The sequence below is a fragment of the Lepidochelys olivacea genome (genome assembly GCF_965140295.1).
Source record: "Lepidochelys olivacea isolate rLepOli2 genome assembly, chromosome: 3".
Lineage (NCBI taxonomy): Eukaryota > Metazoa > Chordata > Testudines > Cheloniidae > Lepidochelys > Lepidochelys olivacea.
Genome location: NC_140413.1, coordinates 9,577,897 through 9,599,223, shown reverse-complemented (window position 1 = coordinate 9,599,223; position 21,327 = coordinate 9,577,897). Strand labels below are relative to the sequence as shown.

The 21,327-nt window shown below is 44.5% G+C and overlaps 1 protein-coding gene across 3 annotated transcripts in view; it reads left to right on the top strand.

Moving 5' to 3' along the window:
- The first annotated feature begins 582 nt into the window (after positions 1-582).
- Positions 583-21,327, top strand: part of PINX1 (PIN2 (TERF1) interacting telomerase inhibitor 1) — an 82,102-nt gene continuing 61,357 nt past the window's right edge. The window contains exons 1-7 of one of the 3 annotated variants that reach the window (XM_084624301.1): positions 620-655; positions 3,008-3,060; positions 7,574-7,683; positions 10,598-10,690; positions 11,454-11,532; positions 15,544-15,633; positions 17,162-17,235. In XM_084624301.1, coding sequence (XP_084480427.1) covers positions 7,651-7,683; positions 10,598-10,690; positions 11,454-11,532; positions 15,544-15,633; positions 17,162-17,235 — 369 coding nt within the window. In that variant the 5' untranslated portion in view covers positions 620-655; positions 3,008-3,060; positions 7,574-7,650. Of the gene's footprint in view, positions 656-3,007; positions 3,061-7,573; positions 7,684-10,597; positions 10,691-11,453; positions 11,533-15,543; positions 15,634-17,161; positions 17,236-21,327 lie in introns of all 3 variants that reach the window. The other 2 variants (XM_084624300.1, XM_084624299.1) reach the window with 2 other exon arrangements.

Genomic DNA, 21,327 nt, shown 5'->3' with positions numbered 1-21,327 from the left:
GTCCAAGGGGAAAAAGGAAACTAGTTTGTACCTTGGGGAAGTTTTAACCTAAGCTGGTAAAAATAAGCTTAGGGGGGTTTTTTTCATGCAGGTCCCCACCTCTGTACCCTAGAGTTCGGAGTGGGGAAGGAACCTTGACCTAGCAACCAGCGGAGGTGGCCTGAGGACAGCGAGTCACGGGGCCGGGCGAGCGCGCATCACAGCGGCCCGCCACGCGCCCCACACGGCACTGGGCCCAGTGGGCTCCTCCCTCGTCCGCGCGAGGCGCTGTGGGTGTGAGGGCGGGGTAGCCCCCCCCAGAAGCCCCCTGGATCCAGGCAGGATCCATTTGAGAGCCCCACCCGGGCAGCCCCATTCACAGCGCCAGGGCTGCCCAGCAGTTGCCTGTGTAGCTTCCACGCAGAACCGGGGGTGGGTGAGCGTTTTAATCGCATTGGGTTTCTCCTACGTCCCTAACACGCCCCGCTTCCCCCTTGGAAAAGCGCCTTGTTTTGACTCGCCTTCCCTTTTAAGTCAGGCACATCTTCGGGCGCCCTATTCTGCGCCCAAGAGAAAGAGGGCCCCATTCTCCCCAGATGGCGGCGCCGGCCGGGGAACGTAGGGCTCTGCGCGCCGGTAGCTTAGAAGGCCCCAAAGATGGCGATGTTGGCGGAGCGTGAGTAGCGGGGCTGTGGAGGGGGTTAGAGCCGGCAAGTCGGGTGAAGGGAGAAACCATTATGTGTCTGGGAAGGGGGAGCTACCAGGGTCTACGCAGGAGGGGTGCGGGGGGACACCAAAAGCGATGAGGCGGTGGAAGACACCACCAGGGATGTTGGGGGGGGGGGAAGGGGAGCGTGTCCCTGATAAAAGGGTGGATTCGATGGAAGGAGCTATTCTGAGGGGTAGGGAGATACCACTGTTCGGGGGGTGGGGGCGCCCCGCCAGGCTGCGTTATGTCTCCTCTGGAACCCTGGCTCCTTGCCCCGCCCAGGGCGCCTGGGGGCCCTGGCACAGCGGTGGGGAGGCTGGGAGGGGCCCCTGGGTGCTACCAAAGCGGTGGGTGGGTGGGTGGGGGGGGGAGGAACGAACCTGCCTAGTTCCAGGCATTGGGGGAGCGAGTGGGGAGGTGCCTGGACCTCGTGGGGCCCCTATGGGGGTCCTGCCTGCTGGGCCCCTCTGTGGGCCTTTGGGCAGGGTGAGCACTGGGCCCCAGCCCCTCTGTGGGCAGGGGCGCTGGGCGGGGCCCCAAGCTGTGTTGTTGGGCCCCCATGAGGTTGATTCCCACACCAGCGTCCCTTCTCTCCCCCTCTACTGCCCTCACTAAAAGAGCCACCTGTCAGAGGGGAAAACGCTTCTCATCATGGCCTGTGGTGCGTGCTCCGACACTGCTCTATGGTGTGAGCACGCACATGGACGCAGTGGTGAAACACAGCCGTCTCTGGCGAGGAAGGGTGGCAACTGTGTAACGGTTCACAGCAATTTAGGACAGGAAATGAACGCTGCCTTATACCCAGTGATGGCGAGAGGGATTTTCTGTAGTTGGAACAAAACTTCATAGTATCTAAGTGAGAGAGTACCCTGACTGTATGAAGATTTATACATATGTATAAAGACAAGAACATACTTGAAATAACCCTGCTGAACTCAACGAGATTTGTGCTTAATGTTAAACATTAGTATTATAGCACTTTTGCATAAGGAGGGCATTCGTTCTTGTGTGAGAGGCTTTTTTTAATTGAGTGTGAGGTAAACTGTTACCACAAATTGATTATTTAATGCCGCTGGGTGATGGAATCAAGTTCAAGGTCTCAGTACTTATCTTCAAAGCACTCAAGGGCATGGGCCCAGGATACGGAGAAGATCAACTAAAGTTCCAAGATGAAGACTGTGATCAGCAACTTTGGTCTTCTGCTGCAATGGAAATCTCAAAGGCTATGTCTATATGTGTCTTTCAGAGGTATTCCCCTCTACCCCCCCCCCCCAAGAAAAAAACAAAAGTTTTGCCGCAACAAGTGCCAGTCCTGCTGACGATACAAACGCCAGTCATTGGAGGTAGAAGTATTTTGTTGGCAGGAGAGCCGACAAACAGCGTCTATACTGCATAACTTTTAGCAGCATGGGTGTGGCGATACAGACATGTCACTAAAAGCTGTGTAGTGTAGACATCGCCTAAGAGAGAGGCTCATCTCTGCAGGAGACAGAACTTTCTTGAGGGCTGGTCCAAGACAGGAATGAACTCCCCCAGGAACAAAGGATCATCACAGTCCTTTCTACCTTCCTCTTCCAAGGAGCGATGGTCTAAAGCTGCAGTGGGGGAGGTCTAGGTTGGATATTAGGAAAAATCATTTCACTAGGAGGATGGTGAAGCACTGGAATGGGTTACCTAGGGAGGTGGTGGAATCTCCATCTTCGAGGTTTTTAAGGCCCAGCTTGACAAAGCTTGTCTGGGATGATTTAGTTGGGGTTGGCCCTGCTTTGAGCAGGGGATTGGACTAGATGACCTCCTAATGTCTCTTCCAACCCTGATCTTCTATGATTCCAAGTGCAAAATGTATTTCTCTGAATCTCCCTTCTCTAACATATATAGCAGTGTGTGTATCAGAAATATATAACACCTAAAACTAAACATTTCATTGTATACTCTCATCCCCTGGGGAGAGGATGAAAGAACAAACACATGACAGATGTTAGTCACATTGCATAATGTGCCATTCAGAAGTGCTTAGATACTAAGTTGATGAGGATACTGTAAGAAACTGTTGATAAATTGTATAGCCATTTGCTTGACCACGCTTCAGTTGGTTATGAAGTATATTCAAGAGACTAGCCAGCATGTATTGGTTAACAGAATATATAAAATAGTTTTTAATGCCGTTAGATGGTTATTGAAAGTTTAATTATTTATTGGGACACTCAAAGCTTTTGAATTCTTTTTTTCTTAATGTCAAATATAAATAATATGTTTCTGCAGGACTGGGGCCAGAATATGTAATGAAACTTAAGATTTTTTTTTTTTTTAATTTGAGAGACATACCTCTGAGTTGATTTGAAGAAAGCTGTACACAGAGAGCACAATTACATGTAAGTCCCCATCAGCATGGTTATTCAGAATTGTGCAGTATCCAATGTACAATAATTAAAAATTTAGTGCTGTGTTAACGTTTATCCTTGCATGTGCAGGGAAGCACTGAAATACTTCTTTAAAGGATAAATCTAATTACGTAGGGTTTGCCAGAACTCTGTATGTGTGACTAGCTTGTGGTAATTGTGAAGGCAGATTATGCACATGCATTTTTGTGTGTGCAGTTCTGGACAACTTCAATCACTGTATTATCAATATTTAGTCCAAAAGAGAGGAGGAGAACTATTTCTTATCCATGCACATAGCTAAAACTCTTGTCCAAGCTCTCATTCTCTTGGTTCTCAATTACTGCAACGTCCTTCTCTCTGGACTTGACAAAAGCAATCTTGCCATGCTTTTATCTATTCAAAATGCTGCTGTAAAGATCATTTTCCTAGCCTGTTGTTTTAAGCATGGCACACCTCTCTTTGCATCCCTCCACTGGCTCCCCCTCCTCCTACCTGTCATCTCTCATATCAAGATGTCAGCTCTTGCATCCTGTCAGCTCATGATGCTCTCCTCCCTCACCCACTTATTACATTTTCAAACTAAGATCGTTTGCTTTCTCACAGGATGCCCCTCACGCTCGGCAGGTGCTTCCCATAACAATTGAAAAGCCATCTCGTTCTCCTTTTGCAAAACCCTCCTCAAAACTCTCCTGTACCATGATGCGTAAAAAAAAAAATTGACAATGGTCAGGGTGCTGATGTGCAGAGTATACCACCTATCATACGGTACAATATTGTCTTGTTGTTTCCTTGTACTGCCCTGTCAGTCTGTAGCCATCTGTTGTCTCCTGTCTACTTAGATTGTAAGCTCTTTGTGGCAGGGACTGTTTTGGCTTGTACAGCACCTAACACAACAAGGTCTGGTCCATGATTGGAGCTCCTAGCTATTACGGTAATTCAAAAAGAATAATCTAAAACAAGAGACTATAGATGGGAGGGCAAGGAAAGGATGCCTAGAACATCTGTAGATGGTTTTTAGCCATCTCCTAGTGCAGTTTAGCAGCTGGAGACAAGGAAAAGAGCCAGTAGCACATCACCAACCAGCTCTCTGCCCATAATTATTGAGTGCTCCATGGACCACAGTTTCAGAACTTCTAGTTCAGCTTCACGTCCAGGGCTGCAGTTGGGCAAAAAGTGTGCAGGAACTGATCCATTGCAAACTGCATGGAGCGGGAGTTAGTGGAATAGCAAAAGGTGTCTGAGTGAATGAAGTTTTTCTCCACTGGATGGTGCTGCTTACCCAGGATATCAGTAGTACCTCTATAATGTAATTCTCCAGGGGCAGTTTGGTACAGCGGACTAGTGTTGGAACTGAATCACTTTTAGCTTGCAGGATGATAGGTAGTTTACTTCTTCATTTTGGAAAGATTACAGTGAACAGACATCTCTAACAAAGAGAATTGTTCTTTCCAAATCTCATTTGGAGGAGAAGGGATGGCTGCAGCACAGAGGTTGGAGTTCTGGCTTTGCCACACGTTTCTTGTTGATTTTAACTAAGTCACTTCACTTCTCTGTTCTTGAGTTTCCTGATCTGCAAAATAGGACTAACACATCTGTCTGTCTTAGGGAAATGTGAAGATTAATACCCTGTCTGGAAAGTGATTTGAGATCCTGCAATTGAAGGTGCTAGGAAAGGAAAAAGTATTACCAATTTCAACTTTGAGAAATTACTCTACTAAGTCTTGTAACCAGGGGTCTCTGGGGAGGATGAACTGAAAAGCATCTTAGATATATGTGGCAGCTTTACAGCTGGGTGAGATGTATCAAATTTAATTCTCCTGGTTTTGTTAAGCCACTATCCTGAGTAATAGTTACAATAGACAGAAAATGAGGGTTCTTCAGATGTTATAGCTGGTAGGAAGTGCTGAACAAGTGGGATTATAGTGATTTAAGGAAGGTGAAAGGAGAGCAATGAAGAAGAGACTTCAGGCTAAAGGGGTAGAGGAAAAGGCACCGTGTAAGGCATGGAATTGGAAAGGAGACATTAGTGTACTTGAAACCTTCCGTATGTGTGTGACTGTGTCCTCTTGAATTGATCCTCGTGTGCTGCACTGGTTGACTCTGAAATGAAGAACCTTCTGTGGCTTAAAGGGACAGTGGCCAAGATTTTCAAATGTTGTGAGATTCAGTGTTTGGTTGCTCAGTTTGATTTTCAGTGGACTGGTGATCATTATTTTTTGAAATCAGTTTTCTTTGAGGTGTGTTGAGTTGGTTGCCCAAAATCACTAGTCAGCTTTGTAAATCTTGGCCAACATCCACATAACTCCTTTTGGCTGAGATTTTCAAATTAGCCTAAGGAGGTTAAGTGCCCAGTTCCCGTTGAAGATTTGTGGGAGTGTTGGGCACTTGGCATATTTTAGGCCCTTTTGATCATCGCGACCACTTTGTGTTTATATATAAACACAAACAATCCCTATGTTATTGGTATGACTATAGATTATCAGCACTAACAGAGCTCTAGACTTTTCTCCCTGTATGCTCTATTCACTTCTTGAATTTTTACTCAGCTTGGATAATGAAAACAGGCTGGTCAGTTTCACTTATGAAAAAGCATACCGAAAGTCATATAGAGATCTCTCTGGAAACTGTACAGTTTTCCAGAGAATGAGATCCTTTCTACTGGTATTTAACCATCTGATGGAATTTGGGGGTATTCCATCAGCAGGGTATAATTTCCTCTTAAATCCAATAGGACTTTTCTTGAGGGTGGTTTTTCTGTACAGCGCAGTTACTAGTGCTTCTAATGCTGCTGGGGAACGTTAAAGCTAATGTTAAACACAATTTTGTAACTTTTTTCATCACTGTGTTTTGTGATTTTTTTTTTTTTGAAGTCAGAGTGGGTTTTTATTAAAAGAAACAGAACAGGGGCTGAAACCAAATTGTGTTCCTGTAATCTTGTTCCAATTTTCCAAAGGTGCATTTAGAGGACTGATGGTCTTGTAGTTAAAGCATGGAATTGTGACTCAGGGGAATTGGGTTCAATTCCTGGCTCAGCCATAGAATTTTTATGATCTTGAGCAAGCCATTTATCTCTCTATGCCTCCATATGTAAAATGAGGGTAGTAATACTTCCTTTTTCTGTTTAGGCCAGGGGTGGGCACACTTTTTGGCCCAAGGGCCACATCTGGGTATGGCAATTGTATGGTGGGCCATGAATGCTCACAAAATTGGGGGTTGGGGTATGGGAGGGGGTGAGAGCTCTGGGGTGGGGCTGGGGATGAGGGTGCAGCAGGGAGCTCCGGACTGGGACCAAGGGGTTTGGAGGGCAGGAGCGGGATCAGGGCTGGGGCAGGGGGTTGGCATGTGGGAGGGGGTCAGAGGTGCAGGCTCTGGGTGGCGCTTACCTCAAGCACCTCCCAGAAGCAGCAGCAGCATGTCCTGCCTCTGGCTCCTACGCGGAGGCGCAGCCAGGCAGCTCTGCGCGCTGCCCCGCCTTCAGGCGCCATTCCTGCCAGTGGGGGTTGTGGAGGCAGTGTGCAGAGCCCCTTGGCTGCCCCTATGTGTAGGAGCCAGAGGTGGGAGGACATGCCGCTGCTTCCAGGAGCCACACGGAGCGGGGCAAGCCCCCGACCCCACTCCCCGGCTGGAGCGCCAGAGTGAGGCAAGCCCTGGACCCTGGTCCCCGGCGGGAGCTCGAGGACTGGATTAAAATGTCTGACAGGCCGGATGCAGCCCCCAAGCCGTAGTTTGCCCACCCCTGGTTTAGGCCCTGATCCTGCAAACAGTTATGCACATGTTTAACTTTGTTATGCTAACTTTACTTCGTTGATTTCAATGGAACTACTAACAGTAGTAAAGTTAAGGATATGCATAATTGTTTGTAGGATTGTAAGCTCTTCAAAGCAGAGGATCTTTCTTACTGTGTCTGATCACAAAGTGGCCTTGATCCTCATTTTGAGACTCTAGATGGTGTAACTGTAATACAAATAATAATGTCATCTGAGGTCTCAGATAAATTAGCCATTCTCTGTGTAGACCTTGAAAGCTTTCATCACATTGGTGCTTGTTCTGTACTCGTTTGAATAAGTAGACATCTGTGACTGGTTATATTTAATTTTTTTTTATTAAAGCAGTGGTTAGATCCACTATAACCTGACATTCAGGGAGGAAAGATGGTCCAGTGGTTAGGGCACCACCCTAGAACTTGGGAGACCTGCATTCGAGTCCCTGCTCTGCCATAGACTTCCTGTGTGACCTTGGGCAAGTCTCTTAGTCTCTATGTGCTTCAATTCCCTGTTACAATGGGGCTAATAGCACTTCCCTACTTCAATGTATTTCTCTTCATAACACTTCTGTGAAGATTGAGATGCTGAGATACTGTGGTATTAGGACTGTATAAATACCATAATAGTCTGTTATAGATTCTGTTTGGAGGGAAAATAATGTCTTGACTTTTTTTTAATTGCATTATCAGCTTCTGTAATATTAAATAGAGCATAATTTATTCCCCTCCCCCCCACTGTAGCCCGTAAAAAGCAGAAGTGGTCTGTGGATCCTAGAAACAGCGCCTGGAGTAAAGATGAATCCAAATTTGGCCAGAAGATGTTGGAAAAAATGGGATGGTCCAAAGGAAAGGTATGGTCTGAAGGGAAGTAAGTGGTCTTGCAGAAAAGCAAACTCTCAGCTATTCCAGAATTTGAAATACTGAGAGAGATCTGGATACAGGAATTACAGGCAGCTCTTAGGCCTAGAGCAGGGGTCGGCAACCTGCGGCACACATGCCAAAGGCGGCACGCAAGCTGATTTTTAGTGGCACTCTCCTGCCAGCCAGGGTCCCGGCAGCTGGCCCCGCTCAGCCCGCTGCCGGCCTGGATGGATGGAACCCTGGGCCGGCAGCGGGCTGAGCGGGGCCAACGGCCGGGACCCCAGGCCGGCGACGGGGACCCCAGGCCGGCAGCAGAATGAGCGAGGCCGGCGGCCAGGACCCCAGACCGGCAGTGCGTGCAGCAGACAGAACCCCAGACTGGCAGCGCGATGAGCCGCTCAGCCCACTGCCAGTCTGGGGTTTCGTCCGTCAGCCCCTGACAGCTGGGGTCCTGGCTGCCGGCACCACTCAGCCCGCTGCCAGTCTGAGGTTCCATCGGGGGGCTCTGTAAATGTAAAATTTATTACTGGCACGCGAAACCTTAAATTAATGAAGACTTGGCACAGTACTTCTCAAAGGTTGCCGACCCCCTGGTCTAGAGTTTATAGGGCTATATCCTTTTTAGTAGGTACTTTACTGTTACTCCCCTTCTTGCTGACTTCTGGATCTCTCCTGCTGTCCTGTTTCCTTTTTTCCTTTTCTGCTCTCTTTGATAAGGAGATGGGTGACCCCAATTCAGAACTGCAGGAGCTACAGATGTGCCTCCCAAATTCTGACAGCTGCCTGGGGTGTAAGATAGAGCAGCTTCAGGAGCTGCTTTAACTTTTGGCAACTTTTAATGGCCCCTTATGATCTGCTCTTCCACCCAGAATAGCCAGAGTGTAGCATCAAGCCACATCTCTTCCCACCCCAGCATGCTCCTATGGTGGAGAGCTGTGGATGGAGGCCTGTGATCTTAGGATGACAGATATATTCCCTGTTGGCCAATAAAGACATCTCTGCTGCCTCTTTAGAGTGGCTCAGCTTCTATAGAAACTCCACAGAGCCCAGAATTGAGGCCTGTGTCTCTTCAGCATTTCCAGGTGATAGTTACCTGACTAAACGCAAAAGAGAATGGTCTTCATTGTTTTTTAAAGGCATCTTTCATCTCTGGTATTTCTCTTCAACCATTTAATAAAGAATAATAGTTGTGGCTTTCTTGAGTTTAGGAGACTCCCAGAACTTATGGTGAAAGAGAAGAGGTACTCCTGAGTGTCTCACAATAACTGTGTTGACTTGGGAAAGTTGCTTAAAGAAAAGGTAGCCTAAATAGGTTTTTAACTGGCTCTAATTTTGCATTTAGTTGCTGGAGCAGAATTTCATATACAAACAGTGAAAGGTAGGGCCTGATCCCAAACCCATGGACATCAATGAGTCCATTGGCTTCGATAGGTTTTCTAACTGTGATTGATTAACTTCTTGATTTGTAAGCACAAATACGTATTTATTAGTGCTTTTAATGTACTGTGAAAATAAGTATGAAAGCCATGGGATTTTAAAACTGAGATTGAAAGGATGCTGTCAAACATTCTGCTCACACTGGATAAAATCATGCTGGCAACAACCAAACACAACTGTTGCCTTAACTAAAGTGGACAGAGATTTTTTCCTAAGTGTCCTAAAACCATGCTATAGGCCCTGCCTACACTGGAATTACAGCTGAAGTCGGGAGGATCTGTTACAACACAGTCCCAATAGATGGGGCAATAGACCTGGTATGTGATAGTGAGAGGAATCTGGCTAGCATCATTTTTAAAACAAAATTCACTGTCTGCTGGGCCCATGCTAGCAACAGTCATGTTTAAATATGGGTTATTGCTGCATAAAACAGGTTTTCAACCATAGGCCTCATCTACACTATTCCCAAATACTGTGATGTGGCCCACCAGTGTTCTTATGTGACTTCTCCTTATTTGTGTGGCTAGGAAAAAATAAATAGGGTAGAGAATGAGGTCTTGTCTTTGATAGGTACCTTGGCTAAAACATGGTAACCTAGTATGGGCTTAGCATGTTTGGTTTTCCTGCCACTTGGGCAAGAAAAATACATATTGGGCCCCAAACATATTTTCTTACTGAATTTAAATACTGTTAGTTTGTAGTAGGGACAAAGCCAAGATCTGAAGTCCAAACTTGCCCCAACACTCTTCATGAACAAGCAAAGAAAATGGGTCCTGCTGAGTTCCAGTTTGGGTCAATTACATTTTTATTTGCCTCAATCTAACCTCTCTCCGCAAGTTCAGTTGGGTGTGTTATTCTTTGTTTCCTGCTGGCAGTTTTTTAAGTACAACAATTACATCTTCCACCCCTGAGGTGGATGTATTTCCGTGGTGAGAGAAGCATTCCCAATGTGTGCTCTCTCTTTCTATGTGCAAAGTTTTAAAGCACTGCAGGATCACCTGGAAATGTAAGGTGCTGTCCGGATTAATCATGAACAACTCAGTGATATTATTTGTTTCAGAGTAGCAGCTGTGTTAGTCTGTATTCGCAAAAAGAAAAGGAGTACTTGTGGCACCTTAAAGACTAACCAATTTATTTGAGCATAAGCTTTCGATGAAGTGAGCTGTAGCTCACAAAAGCTTATGCTCAGGTAAATTGGTTAGTGTCTAAGGTGCCATAAGTACTCCTTTTCAGTGATATTACTGCTTTGGTGTTTTGAGGGGCACATAAACAGTAAGTTAAAAATACACAAATTCTCTGTGTTGCTTATAGCATTTGACTGAATTAAATTGTAGACAAGAAAATAAATAATAATATAAGTTGTCTTGTTTGTATTTCAAAAACAAATGGACTTTCTATATGATACCTATATTTATCTTTAATGTCACTCCTGAAAAACGCTTACAATTTGCCTTATGTTCTCATTAGGGTCTTGGGGTTCAGGAACAAGGGAGCACAGAGCACATCAAGGTTCAAGTGAAAAACAACACACTTGGTTTAGGAGCAGCCATAAACTATGAGGTGAGTACTAGTTAGCGTTACTGCCAACACAGGTAAGAATGTGTTGATTGTTGACAGCCCCTTTATGTAATGGGAAGTGAGTGAAATCTATCATCAAGTTTGTATGGTGTCAGGATAATGATGAACATCTCACAGAAGAGAGAAACCAGCTTAAATGCAGCATTGGTACAGTTATGTCCTGTTGGGGTTTTTTGGGAGGATGTTGGAGTGGGGAGGCTGTGGTGAATAATGGGGAGTAGGCGGCTCAGAGATGCCACTTCCCACAGACAACTGAAATGTTTGTTTACTGGTAGATATCCCTTTGTCTCCATTTACTAGACCTGGTTTCATGCCTTCCTGTCATTCTGCTCCCTATTCCTGGAACAGTCCCTATTTCCCGTTGGCAGTCATGGGTTTGCACAGAATGTGGGATCGAGCCCTAAAGGCGCTGTCTGAGTCAACATCTGAACTGACTTTGTGTGTTCTCATCTTTTGTGCTGCAGGAAAATTATGTTAGCATTTCCTGCCTGTAGCTGAAAACAACTTGCCCAGACTGGGGCATGACAGAGCCAACAACAACTCAGTATTGTTTGAAGACTTTTTCAAACGCAACTCGTAGGCACTTGGAGCGAACTTAACAAGCTGTAGTTAGTGTTTCTACCCATGAAACTTTAGGGATTGCTAGTTACTCTTTGGTGTGTAGAACCAGAGGATGTACAGTGGGACTCTGATAGACCTTTTGATGGGATCTTTTGCCTCTTATTTGCTTGGGTGCTATTTACAGGACAACTGGATTGCTCATCAAGATGACTTCAACCAACTTCTGGCTGAACTGAATAATTGCCATGGGCAAGGTGAGTCAGGTATGTTAATACTTTGCTATATTGGAAGTTTCACTGAGAATTTCCTTTATTTTTCATTTCTTAAAAGGCAAATTAAGGCCCGGTCCTGTGGGCTGGTAATACTTCTTGCATGATGCTCATCCCCCTTCAACTCTCATTAAAATGAATGGGAACAGAGGGCTCACTGCCACGCAGAACCAAGATGTTAAGTTTGATGAGGATGTGTATGAATTACATTTAAATTCCATAGATGGTAATGGGCTTTGAATTAGGCCCTTGTTAGGGCTCTTCAAAAGAAAAGGCAGACGGCTGTGTTCCCTTTATCCAGTGAGATATGCAGAAGCAGCAGCTGTCCACTGAAAAACAGCCTGAGGCAGTTCAAAGGCGTGTGACACAAACATCCTCCAAAAAAAGAAAAGGAGGACTTGTGGCACCTTAGAGACTAAGAAATTTATTTGAGCATAAGCTTTCATGAGCTACAGCTCACTTCATTGATGAAGTGAGCTGTAGCTCATGAAAGCTTATGCTCAAATAGATTTGTTAGTCTCTAAGGTGCCACAAGTCCTCCTGTTCTTTTTGCGGATACGGACTAACACGGCTGCTACTCTGAAATATTCTCCATTGCCACATTTTACCTCCTCAGCCTCATTGATGAAGAATTGTGTCTGGGTTTTTACCTAGTGGCAGTTTCTTCAGCGCTTCACTTTTCCTGCCCTTGAGAAACTACTGTTTGCATGAGCTGGGGTCAAAACCTACCTCCTCTTTAAATACTGTGATTTAGTTGGGCAAAAGGGCAGGACATGCAGAAGCAGGAAACTTGTCAAAAATTTCCAAAAGAGCTAAATCTCTCAGTCTCAGAAAGTACTTGGGCCTGGTCTATGCACATGCTGGTTTAAATAATAGGAACAAACTAAACTGATATAAGTGAGGTGTAAAACCGTGCAAGCATCCACATAGTGCTGCATAAGTTTAACTAACTCCATCTAACATCATGCCTTTACTTAAACTGGGTCAATTTTTATGTGCCGACAGGCCCTTGGGCTGCAGGTCTGCAACCGTTAGCTCCCTGGTGGAGCCCCATTAGAGTCAGCGGGGTTCTGCCTGGGTGCAACATCTGGCCACAAATTATCAGTGGCAGTATGTTGGCCTTAGTGAGTTTATTCAGAATATTCAGAGCAAACTGTAGTTGCTAATGAGTTAATCCTAAAAATGACAGCAAGAGTGTGGAGTTATTTTTGGAGTTACGAGGAAGATTAAAATCAGTTTTTACAGTGGAGAAACTACAACCTCCCCTTAATAAGCTGCACACCTACAGGGCTGCAACTGGAATCCTGGTCCTTAAGCTCTAAGGGACAGATTTTTAAAGGTACACCTCTACCCCGATGTAACGCGAGCCGATATAACACAAATTCAGATATAACACGGTAAAGCAGCGCTCCGGGGTGGGCGGGGCTGCACGCTTCAGTGAATCAAAGCAAGTTCGATATAACACGGTTTCACCTATAACACAGTAAGATTTTTTGGCTCCCGAGGACAGCATTATAGAATCCTAGAATATCAGGGTTGGAAGGGACCTCAGGAGATCATCTAGTCCAACCCCCTGCTCAAAGCAGGACCAATCCCCAATTTTTGCCCCAGGTCCCTAAATGGCCCCCTTAAGGATTGAACTCACAACCCTGGGTTATATCGGCATAGAGGTGTATGTAGGTGTCTAAAGATCTAGAGAGGTGCCCTGGTCATTTTCAAAGTGCCTAGTTCCTAACTCCCATTGGATTTTGGTGCCTTTGAAGATCCCACTGGGCACCTATCTGCATTTTCAGGAATCTAAATACAATTAAAAATCTGATCCTAAAATCCTGCTGAGCTAAAGGAAGATCAGTTAGCTGTAACTCGTGGGAAGACCCTGATGGTCTTTGTAAGTTGATTCCATCCATTACGTGCTTTCAAAGGTGGGCAAATGTCACTAACCCCATTTTTACACATATGAAAACTGAGGATCAGAGAGGCTTAAATGACTTGTCCAAGGACACACAGTGAGTCAGTGGCAGAGCCAGATTCATTGAAGGAAGCTGTCCTGGTTCCCGGTCCTGTGCTGTATCCCCTAGGTAGACCATTGTGACCTCTCCAAAGTCCTATGCTGTATTAAGTTTGAAGACCCTTGATCTTGAAAGATATTTATACTTGGCTCACCCCCATGGTATCTGAGCACCCATTTCATTGCTCAGTAGTCACAAAAAGTGAATAGGATATGGACATAAATACAGCCAAAGCAAATTGTTTTTAAAATTGGGGTGAATATTTCTGCAGCATCTGCCCAGCCCAAATACTAAGTCTCAGTAGTCAGCAGAGGAGATGATGATGCATCTTTCCAGTGAAAGCTCCATAGATAAAATTTCTGATGTTGGATACTGAAGTTCCACCTTACAGCCACAAGAGGGTGCTGGTGTCACTCTTGCTGGAAGTGTGAGATTGCGATTGACGCTCCACTGAGAATTTGTACTGTTTTATGTTCCCTCTGGATTAGACAGCAGTGGAATCACAAGTGCCTGATCCTTGGTTGGGATGCTACTATTGTGATGCTCAGTTTCCACACAAAATGTGTCTTTAAGGGCTTTCAACTCTGTCTGCAGCAAATTCTTTCTAACCTCAGATTTGCTAGATGTAGGAGTAACCAGTTCCCCTCGTTACAGATTTTCAGTTTAAATGCAGTAGGGACCGGATGGATCGGAGTGATCATGGGCTATTAGCTTTTCCCCCCTAGGTTGATGGTTTAACTCCAGCTTAGTCATTCTGAGTTCCAGACAGTTCCACTGTACTAGTCCATGGAGGGTAATGGGTTTGCACAGGTTCACTGAGGATCTAATTTTGTCTGCAGATCCTTGATTACAGGTGAGGGTGCATGAGAATGAAGGAGCCCAGCTTGGCTATTGGTACCCAGGTTGAGTCTGCAGGCCTAGCAGTTAGAAAATACATCTTAACTTGGAAACTGATGATGATTATTTGTATTGTGGTAGCACATAGGAGCCCTAGTCGAGGACCAGGACCACACTATTAGGTGCTGTGCGAACACAGGACACAAAGCTGTGAAGAGCTTACAATCTAAGCGTAAGATGAGATAACAGATGGGTACAGACAGATGGGGGAGCACCAGGAAGCAATGAGATGATATTGATCAGCATGATAGGCAGTGGTCTCTGCACATCTGCAGCCTAACTGTTATCAGGGCTTTTTTTTTTAAGAATCCCAGCATAGGAGTTGGGGGTGGACAACGAGGTAGCTTGTGGATGTTTATGGGGAATTCCTCTGAAGCCTGTGGGGCAGCATGGGAGAAGGCATGACGCTGCTTGTTTGAAAATTGAATAAGTGGATGATGAAGGCTGGCACGATGGGCCGATCGGAGGTGAGCATCAGCATCTTGATGCTGAATGAGAGATGGTGGGTAGCATGGGGATTGACCATGAAGAGCCTTGTAAGGGAAGAGAAGCAGCCTATGAGTGATTGCGTTAGAAAAGTGAGAGTCGCTGAGAGATGATCACAGAACCTCACAATGCTGTTTCCAGCCACTTTTCATGGTTGTACCCTAACTTAGTCACTCCTGTATATCAGTGTGTTTGTCATCAAGAATTCCTTTTAGGTTAATTGGTATGGTGGGCAACAAATGATGATAATAGACTCTATCTAAGGGTTGTACATACGGACAGTGTAGAGGACTTAGAACAATGGCCCGCCAACCTGATTGTTTGTAGGCACTGTTGCAATATAAATGTTTAGTAACAAGACACTGTCCCTGCTCTGAAGAACTTGCATCTTTTTACAAATTACATTTATAACGAGTAGGGGTAAAATAATAGCTGGGAAGTGGGGTAATAAGATCGTACGGTAACGTATCTTGAACAACACTTACCATGCTCCTTCGATGTTGTGGTGTGACTGGTTGTTGGGACACGGTCCTAAATTGAGGCGTTAAATGTACTGACATTTGAGTTTAGTGGTTAACATTTGTTTAATGGAAATGTAACCTTTGTGTTTTAGAGCCCTCTAGCGAACAGAAGAAGACATTCAGTCTTGAAGAGAAATCCAGATCCTCCAGGAAACGTGTTCATTATATGAAGTTTGCAAAAGGTAAGGGGCACTTCGTTGTTCTTTCTTGAACTTCAGGGTTATAAATATCTATGTACCAGGATGACACATGCCCTCTGACTTACATTTGTCATTAGAAACATCCATGTGGCAACCAGCTTTCAATTATAATACAGCCTTCCTGCTTTATTTGGCAGGTTTTGTTGGCTTTAGGCTAGTATTCTTGAATAATTCAATCATTGTCTATAGGAAGCTGCTATTAATAAGGAAGGGTGACTATTTTGAATGGTATAAAATTAAAAACACAATGGTCCATGTGTTGAAAGAACTCACAAGAAGTTGTTGCATGGACATCTGCACAGCTATATCCTGTGCAATCTTGATAGCCCCTCTTAGTGGTCATGTGGATAAGATCAGTGATAAGCTTAAACTTGATTGCAATAAGAGGAAAGCCCTGTTACCAGGTCTTCTCTCTATCATTGATCATTGGCCTAGGTCACCCAAATAATTAAATTTAACTCCTGAAGTTTTGATTTTTTTTTTTTCTTCTTAATAACTGAATGCGTCAGCCATCCTCTGCTTCTGGCTTTTCTTTAATCCTATTTGCCTCTCAGTTCTCTATGTGTATGTAAGTAAATAAAAATGTCATTGGAATGGATTCTACCCATACATACTATTTTCCACTAATGGGTACTTTGTTAAAATATAATCCCCAATACAATGTTGTGTTACGCTAGTGAATGCATCACATAAAATAGCGGCAGTTGACTTCTTAATGGGGGCCAAATTGTAGTACTAGGGCTCCACCAAAGGCTGCAGCTAACTTTTGGTGGCATCTCAAGATGTCACATCACTCCTCCTTTCTTTCCCTTCCTCTGCTTTGTCTACCACTCCTGTATTCAGACAGCGTAGTATTCAGATAGGGATAAAGCTTATTGCAGGGTCTGAAGCATCACTCCCCTGCCCTTGAAAACATTTTAGAGACCCGCGGGCTGGGGCAATCTGGTACTTTCCAGAGGTAGAAGTTTAGCTCTTCATAAGCCAGGGTTAAACCCTCCCCGGCAGAGTGGGCTACACTGTATCCAGAGAAGACGACTTAATGCTGTTAGAGGCAAGGATATCCACCCAGAGTTCGAGGAGACATGCTTGTTCACTGAACTCGCTCTGTGTGTAAGGGGACACAGACCAGGTCTCCCTCTAGCATGGTGCAGCCTTCTCCACCCTGCTGCATTCTGTCAGCAGCATGACAATCGAGACAGAGGGAGGGGGGCGGGGCCATGACCCTACCCCTTCCCTGGCCCCTTTGCGATGGCGTGAAGGAGTGCAGAGAGACCTTTTTTATGTTTGTCTGAGGACAGGCACTACAGCGGGCTTCTTGTGCCCACTTGCTGCCTCATCCCTACCCATTCCTCCCCCTGCAAAAGGGCCAAGGACAATCAACGTTTAGGGCCAGCTTAACATGTTGTCCCTGTCTCCCCACCCCCTAAGGCTTCTGGAATCCCACTGTTCACTTTTGATACTGTCCAAATGAATAATGGCTGCATTTCTTTGCTTCTCCCCCCCCCTCCAGGAAAGGATCTCTCTTCCCGCAGCGAAGATGACCTGTCCTGCATTTTTGGGAAACGACAGAGTACAAAAACTGAGGTAAGTCATATGAATGTAGGACGGGAAGGGATCTCCTGGGTCATCAAGTCCAATCCCCTGCTATCACAGACAACCCTGTCATACAGTCTTGTTCATAAACTTACCAAGTTCCATCTCAAAACTAGTTAGGGCAGTAGTGAGCAACCTGCGGACCATCAGGGTAGTCCATTGGCGGGCCGCCAGACAGTTTGTTTACATTTGCATGGCCGCTCCCAGCTCCCAGTGGCTGCGGTTCGCTGTTCCCGGCCAATGGGAGCTGCAGGAAGTGCCGTCCGGAGCGTCTTTCTTGATTCTGGGTTCAATAGTGTAAACTATTCCTCTTCTTTTAACATTTTTCCCTTTAAAGAAACCTATGCACATATCCAAATGCCTTGATGCAAGTGAGATTATTACGTACTCTTCGAGAGCAATGGCCTTTCCGGTCCTTAAAGCCCCCATTCTGTCCCCAATAAAGCTCTGAATGGAAGGGCAAGCTTTTAACTGTTGGTGAAAAGAATGAGTTTAGTCGATGTTTTAATGATTTACTGCGGACATGGCGTAACTTCTCTAAAAATCAGTCAGTATTAAGAATTTTGTTTTTCCTTTTACACTCTTATTTGCAGTGTAGAATGCATAGTAGCTATCTTTTGTTGTTTGAGTTGCAGATTACATACATATTGTAAATATAAAGTACAATATTTAGCAAAAACTGACCAAACTCAGCAAAACAGTAAATTGTTCCTATGTTTCCACAAGAGAGCTGAATATTTACAAATCCTAAACCCAAGGAGCTGTTTTAATGTCACCTGAAATATGGTGACTTGTTTTCCACTTTCGTTGTTCAGTATGCACAGGCACAAATCTGCTATTGCGTATCTCCCAGGGACTCTTCGTTCCTTCAGGAAGGTAAAATATGATGTCCAAATTGACACTTATAGACTCACCGATGTGAGTTCTGTAGGTCACAGCTAGGTTTGCACTTAACACTTCAGTAGCGTTTTGCTGTTAGGAGGAGGGTGTCTGTCTTATGAATATGCAGAGTGATTCCCTTGTGCAGGAACGTGACTAGTGCAACCAGGCAAGTGTTTTGGCAATACTGGTGATCACTAGTGTGCACACAGAGAAGGGACAAAAGAACATGCCACAGGAATTATAGTGCTAACCCTGTGGGCACTCTGAAGTCGGTTGTGGTTAGAGGGAAGGCTGGAGCCTGTGTTTGAACTGAGAGGATTTCTTGAATATCATATGTGATGGAGCTAGAATATGCAGAGCCTTGTGCCAGCTCCAATCAAAAATATTTTAAAGCTGTTTTACAGCTTCATGAGAAGCCAGTGACAGGGGGCTTGGCAATAGTGTGCCAGGAGATCCTGTCTCGGGTGAGTGTTGTAACAGTAAAGATCTGTAGGCTGTCAAAACTACAGCACCTCCATGAGATTGCAGGGTGTAACCCAAGCTACGATACACTGCCTTGCTGTTCTCCTAGGTAGCTTTACAATTTTTTTTGTTTTTAAATAAATGAAACTTTGGCAGGGAGAGAAAATGGGTATCCGCTCTGCTTCTTATGATAAGAATTCCCCAAACTGCAAGAATAGAGCTACCATTAACTGGAATAACTGAGGCTAGAAGAGACTTAAAACCAAGAACCTTGTCTTGTCTGCAACTATGAGTCATAATCCAGACCTTCATTTTACAAGCCACATCATTTTCACTTGACGGACAACAGTTTGGGGAGACTCCATCAGCCACAATACAGCTGGTCTTAATTTACAGCAGTTTTGAAATTAGCTTTTGGACTTCAAGTCCATAGCAGCCACCAGCAGCCTAAGATATCATATGCTTTCAGTAGCTGAGCCCCCTTGATTAACTTCTCCTATTAGCTGTATGGTCATGGGCCCTGTTGCTGAGGTGGTGCCTCCTGATAGCTCAAGGTGTAGCACAACTTGTGGGGACTTATAGTCTTTTTATAGGTTTCAGAAAAAAGAAAAGGAGTACTTGTGGCACCTTAGAGACTAACCAATTTATTTGACATGAGCTTTCGTGAGCTACAGCTCACTTCATCGGACGCATCATAGTTTTTATAGTCTTCATCTCATCATTAAATGTAAGGAACTCAGGGATCACATTTTGCCCAAACAGAGTTATCCAAACAGTGATCTCACTGTAGAATCGTAGAGCTGGAAGGGACGCTGGGAAGTCATCAAGTCCAGCCCCTTGTGCTGTGGTGGGACCAAGTAAGCCTAGACCATCCCTGACAGGTGTTTGTCCAACCTGTTCTTAGAACCTCCAGTGATGGGAATGCCACAACCTCCTTTGGAAGTGTATTCCAGAGTTTAACTACCCTCATCGTTAGAAAGTTTTTCCTAATAACCTAAATCTCCCTTACTGCAGAATAAGCCCATTACTTCTTGTTCTACCTTCAGTAGACATGGAAAGCAATTGATCACAGTCCTTTTTGTAACCTATTTGAAGATAATCACGTTCCCCCTCAGTCGTCTTTTTTCAAGACTTCATGTGCTTAGTTTTTTGTTTTTTTTTGTTTTTTAAGCCATTCCTCATAGGTCAGGTTTTCTAAACCTTTTATTTTTGTTGCTCTCCTCTGGACTCTCTCCAATTTGTCCTAAAGTGCGACACCCAGAATGAGACACAGTAGTGTAGCTGAGGCCTCACCAGTGCTGAGTCAAGTGGGACCTCCCATGTCTTATTCACAACACTGCTGTTAATACACCCCACAATGATATTAGCCTTTTTCACAGCTGCATCCGATTGACTCATATTCAATGTCTGATCCACTACAAGCCCCAGATCCTTTTAGTCAGTTCTGCCATCTAGCCAGTTATCCCCCATTTTGTAGTTGTGCATTTGATTTTTCCTGCCTAAATGAAGTACTTTGCACTAGTCTTTATTGAATTTCATCTTGTTGAATCCAGACTACTTCTCCAATTTGTCAAGGTTGTTTTGAATTCTAATCTTGTCCTCCAAAATGTTTGCAGCCACTTCCAGTTTTGTATTATCTGAAGATTTTATAACATATTCTCCACTTCATTATCCAAGTCATTAATGAAAATATTGAGTAGTACCAAACCTAAGACTGATCCCTGCAGGACCCACTAGATATGTCCTCCCAATTTGACAGTGAACCATTGATAACTATTCTTTGAGTACAGTCTTTCAACCAATTGTGCCACCCACCTTATAGTAATTTCATCTAAACCACATTTCCCTAGTTTGGTTATGAGAATGTCATGTGGGACTGTGTCAAAAGCCTTACTAAAATCAAGATATATCACATCTGTTGCTTCCCCCCTATCCATTAGGTGAGTAACCCTGTCAGAGAAGGAAATTAGGTTGCTTTGGCATTATATGTTCTTGACAAATACCATGCTGGCTATACCTTATAACCCTATTATCCTCTAAGTGCCTACAAACTGATTTAATAATTTGTTAGTGTCTTTCCAAGTATTGAAGTTAGGCTGGCAAGTCTATAATTCCCCAGGTCCTCTTTGTTCTCCTTTTTAAAGAGTAGGTACTATGTTTGCCTGTTTCCGGTCTTCTGGGACCTCACCTGTGCTCCAGGAGTTCTCAAAGATAATTGCTAATGGTTCCAAGACTCCTTCAGCGAGTTCGTTAAGTATCCTAGGATGAATTTCATCAGGCCCTGTCAACTTAGATACATCTAGCTTACCTAAATATACTTTTCCTATTTTAACTTGCATTCCTTTCACCTTGTTGTTAATATTTTGTATCTGGTCACCATTAACTTTTTCAGTGAAAACTGAGGCAAAACGGGCATTATTAAATACCTCAGCTTTCTTGATGTCCTCATTTATTGGATATGCTTCCCCACTAAGTAGAAGACTATGCTTTCCTTCGTCTTTCTCTTGCTCCTAATGTATTTAAAAAAATTCTTATTGCCATTTATTTTGTGCCTTAACCTTTCTGATTTTGTCCCTACATGCCTATGCAATTCTTTTGTACTTCTCCTTAGCAATTTGTCCATGGTTTCCACTTTTTGTAGGCTTCCTTTTTGATTTCTCAGGTCATTAAAGAGCTCCTGGTGGAGTCACATTGGCCTTTTACTATATTTCTATCTTTCCTTCACATCGCAATAGTTTG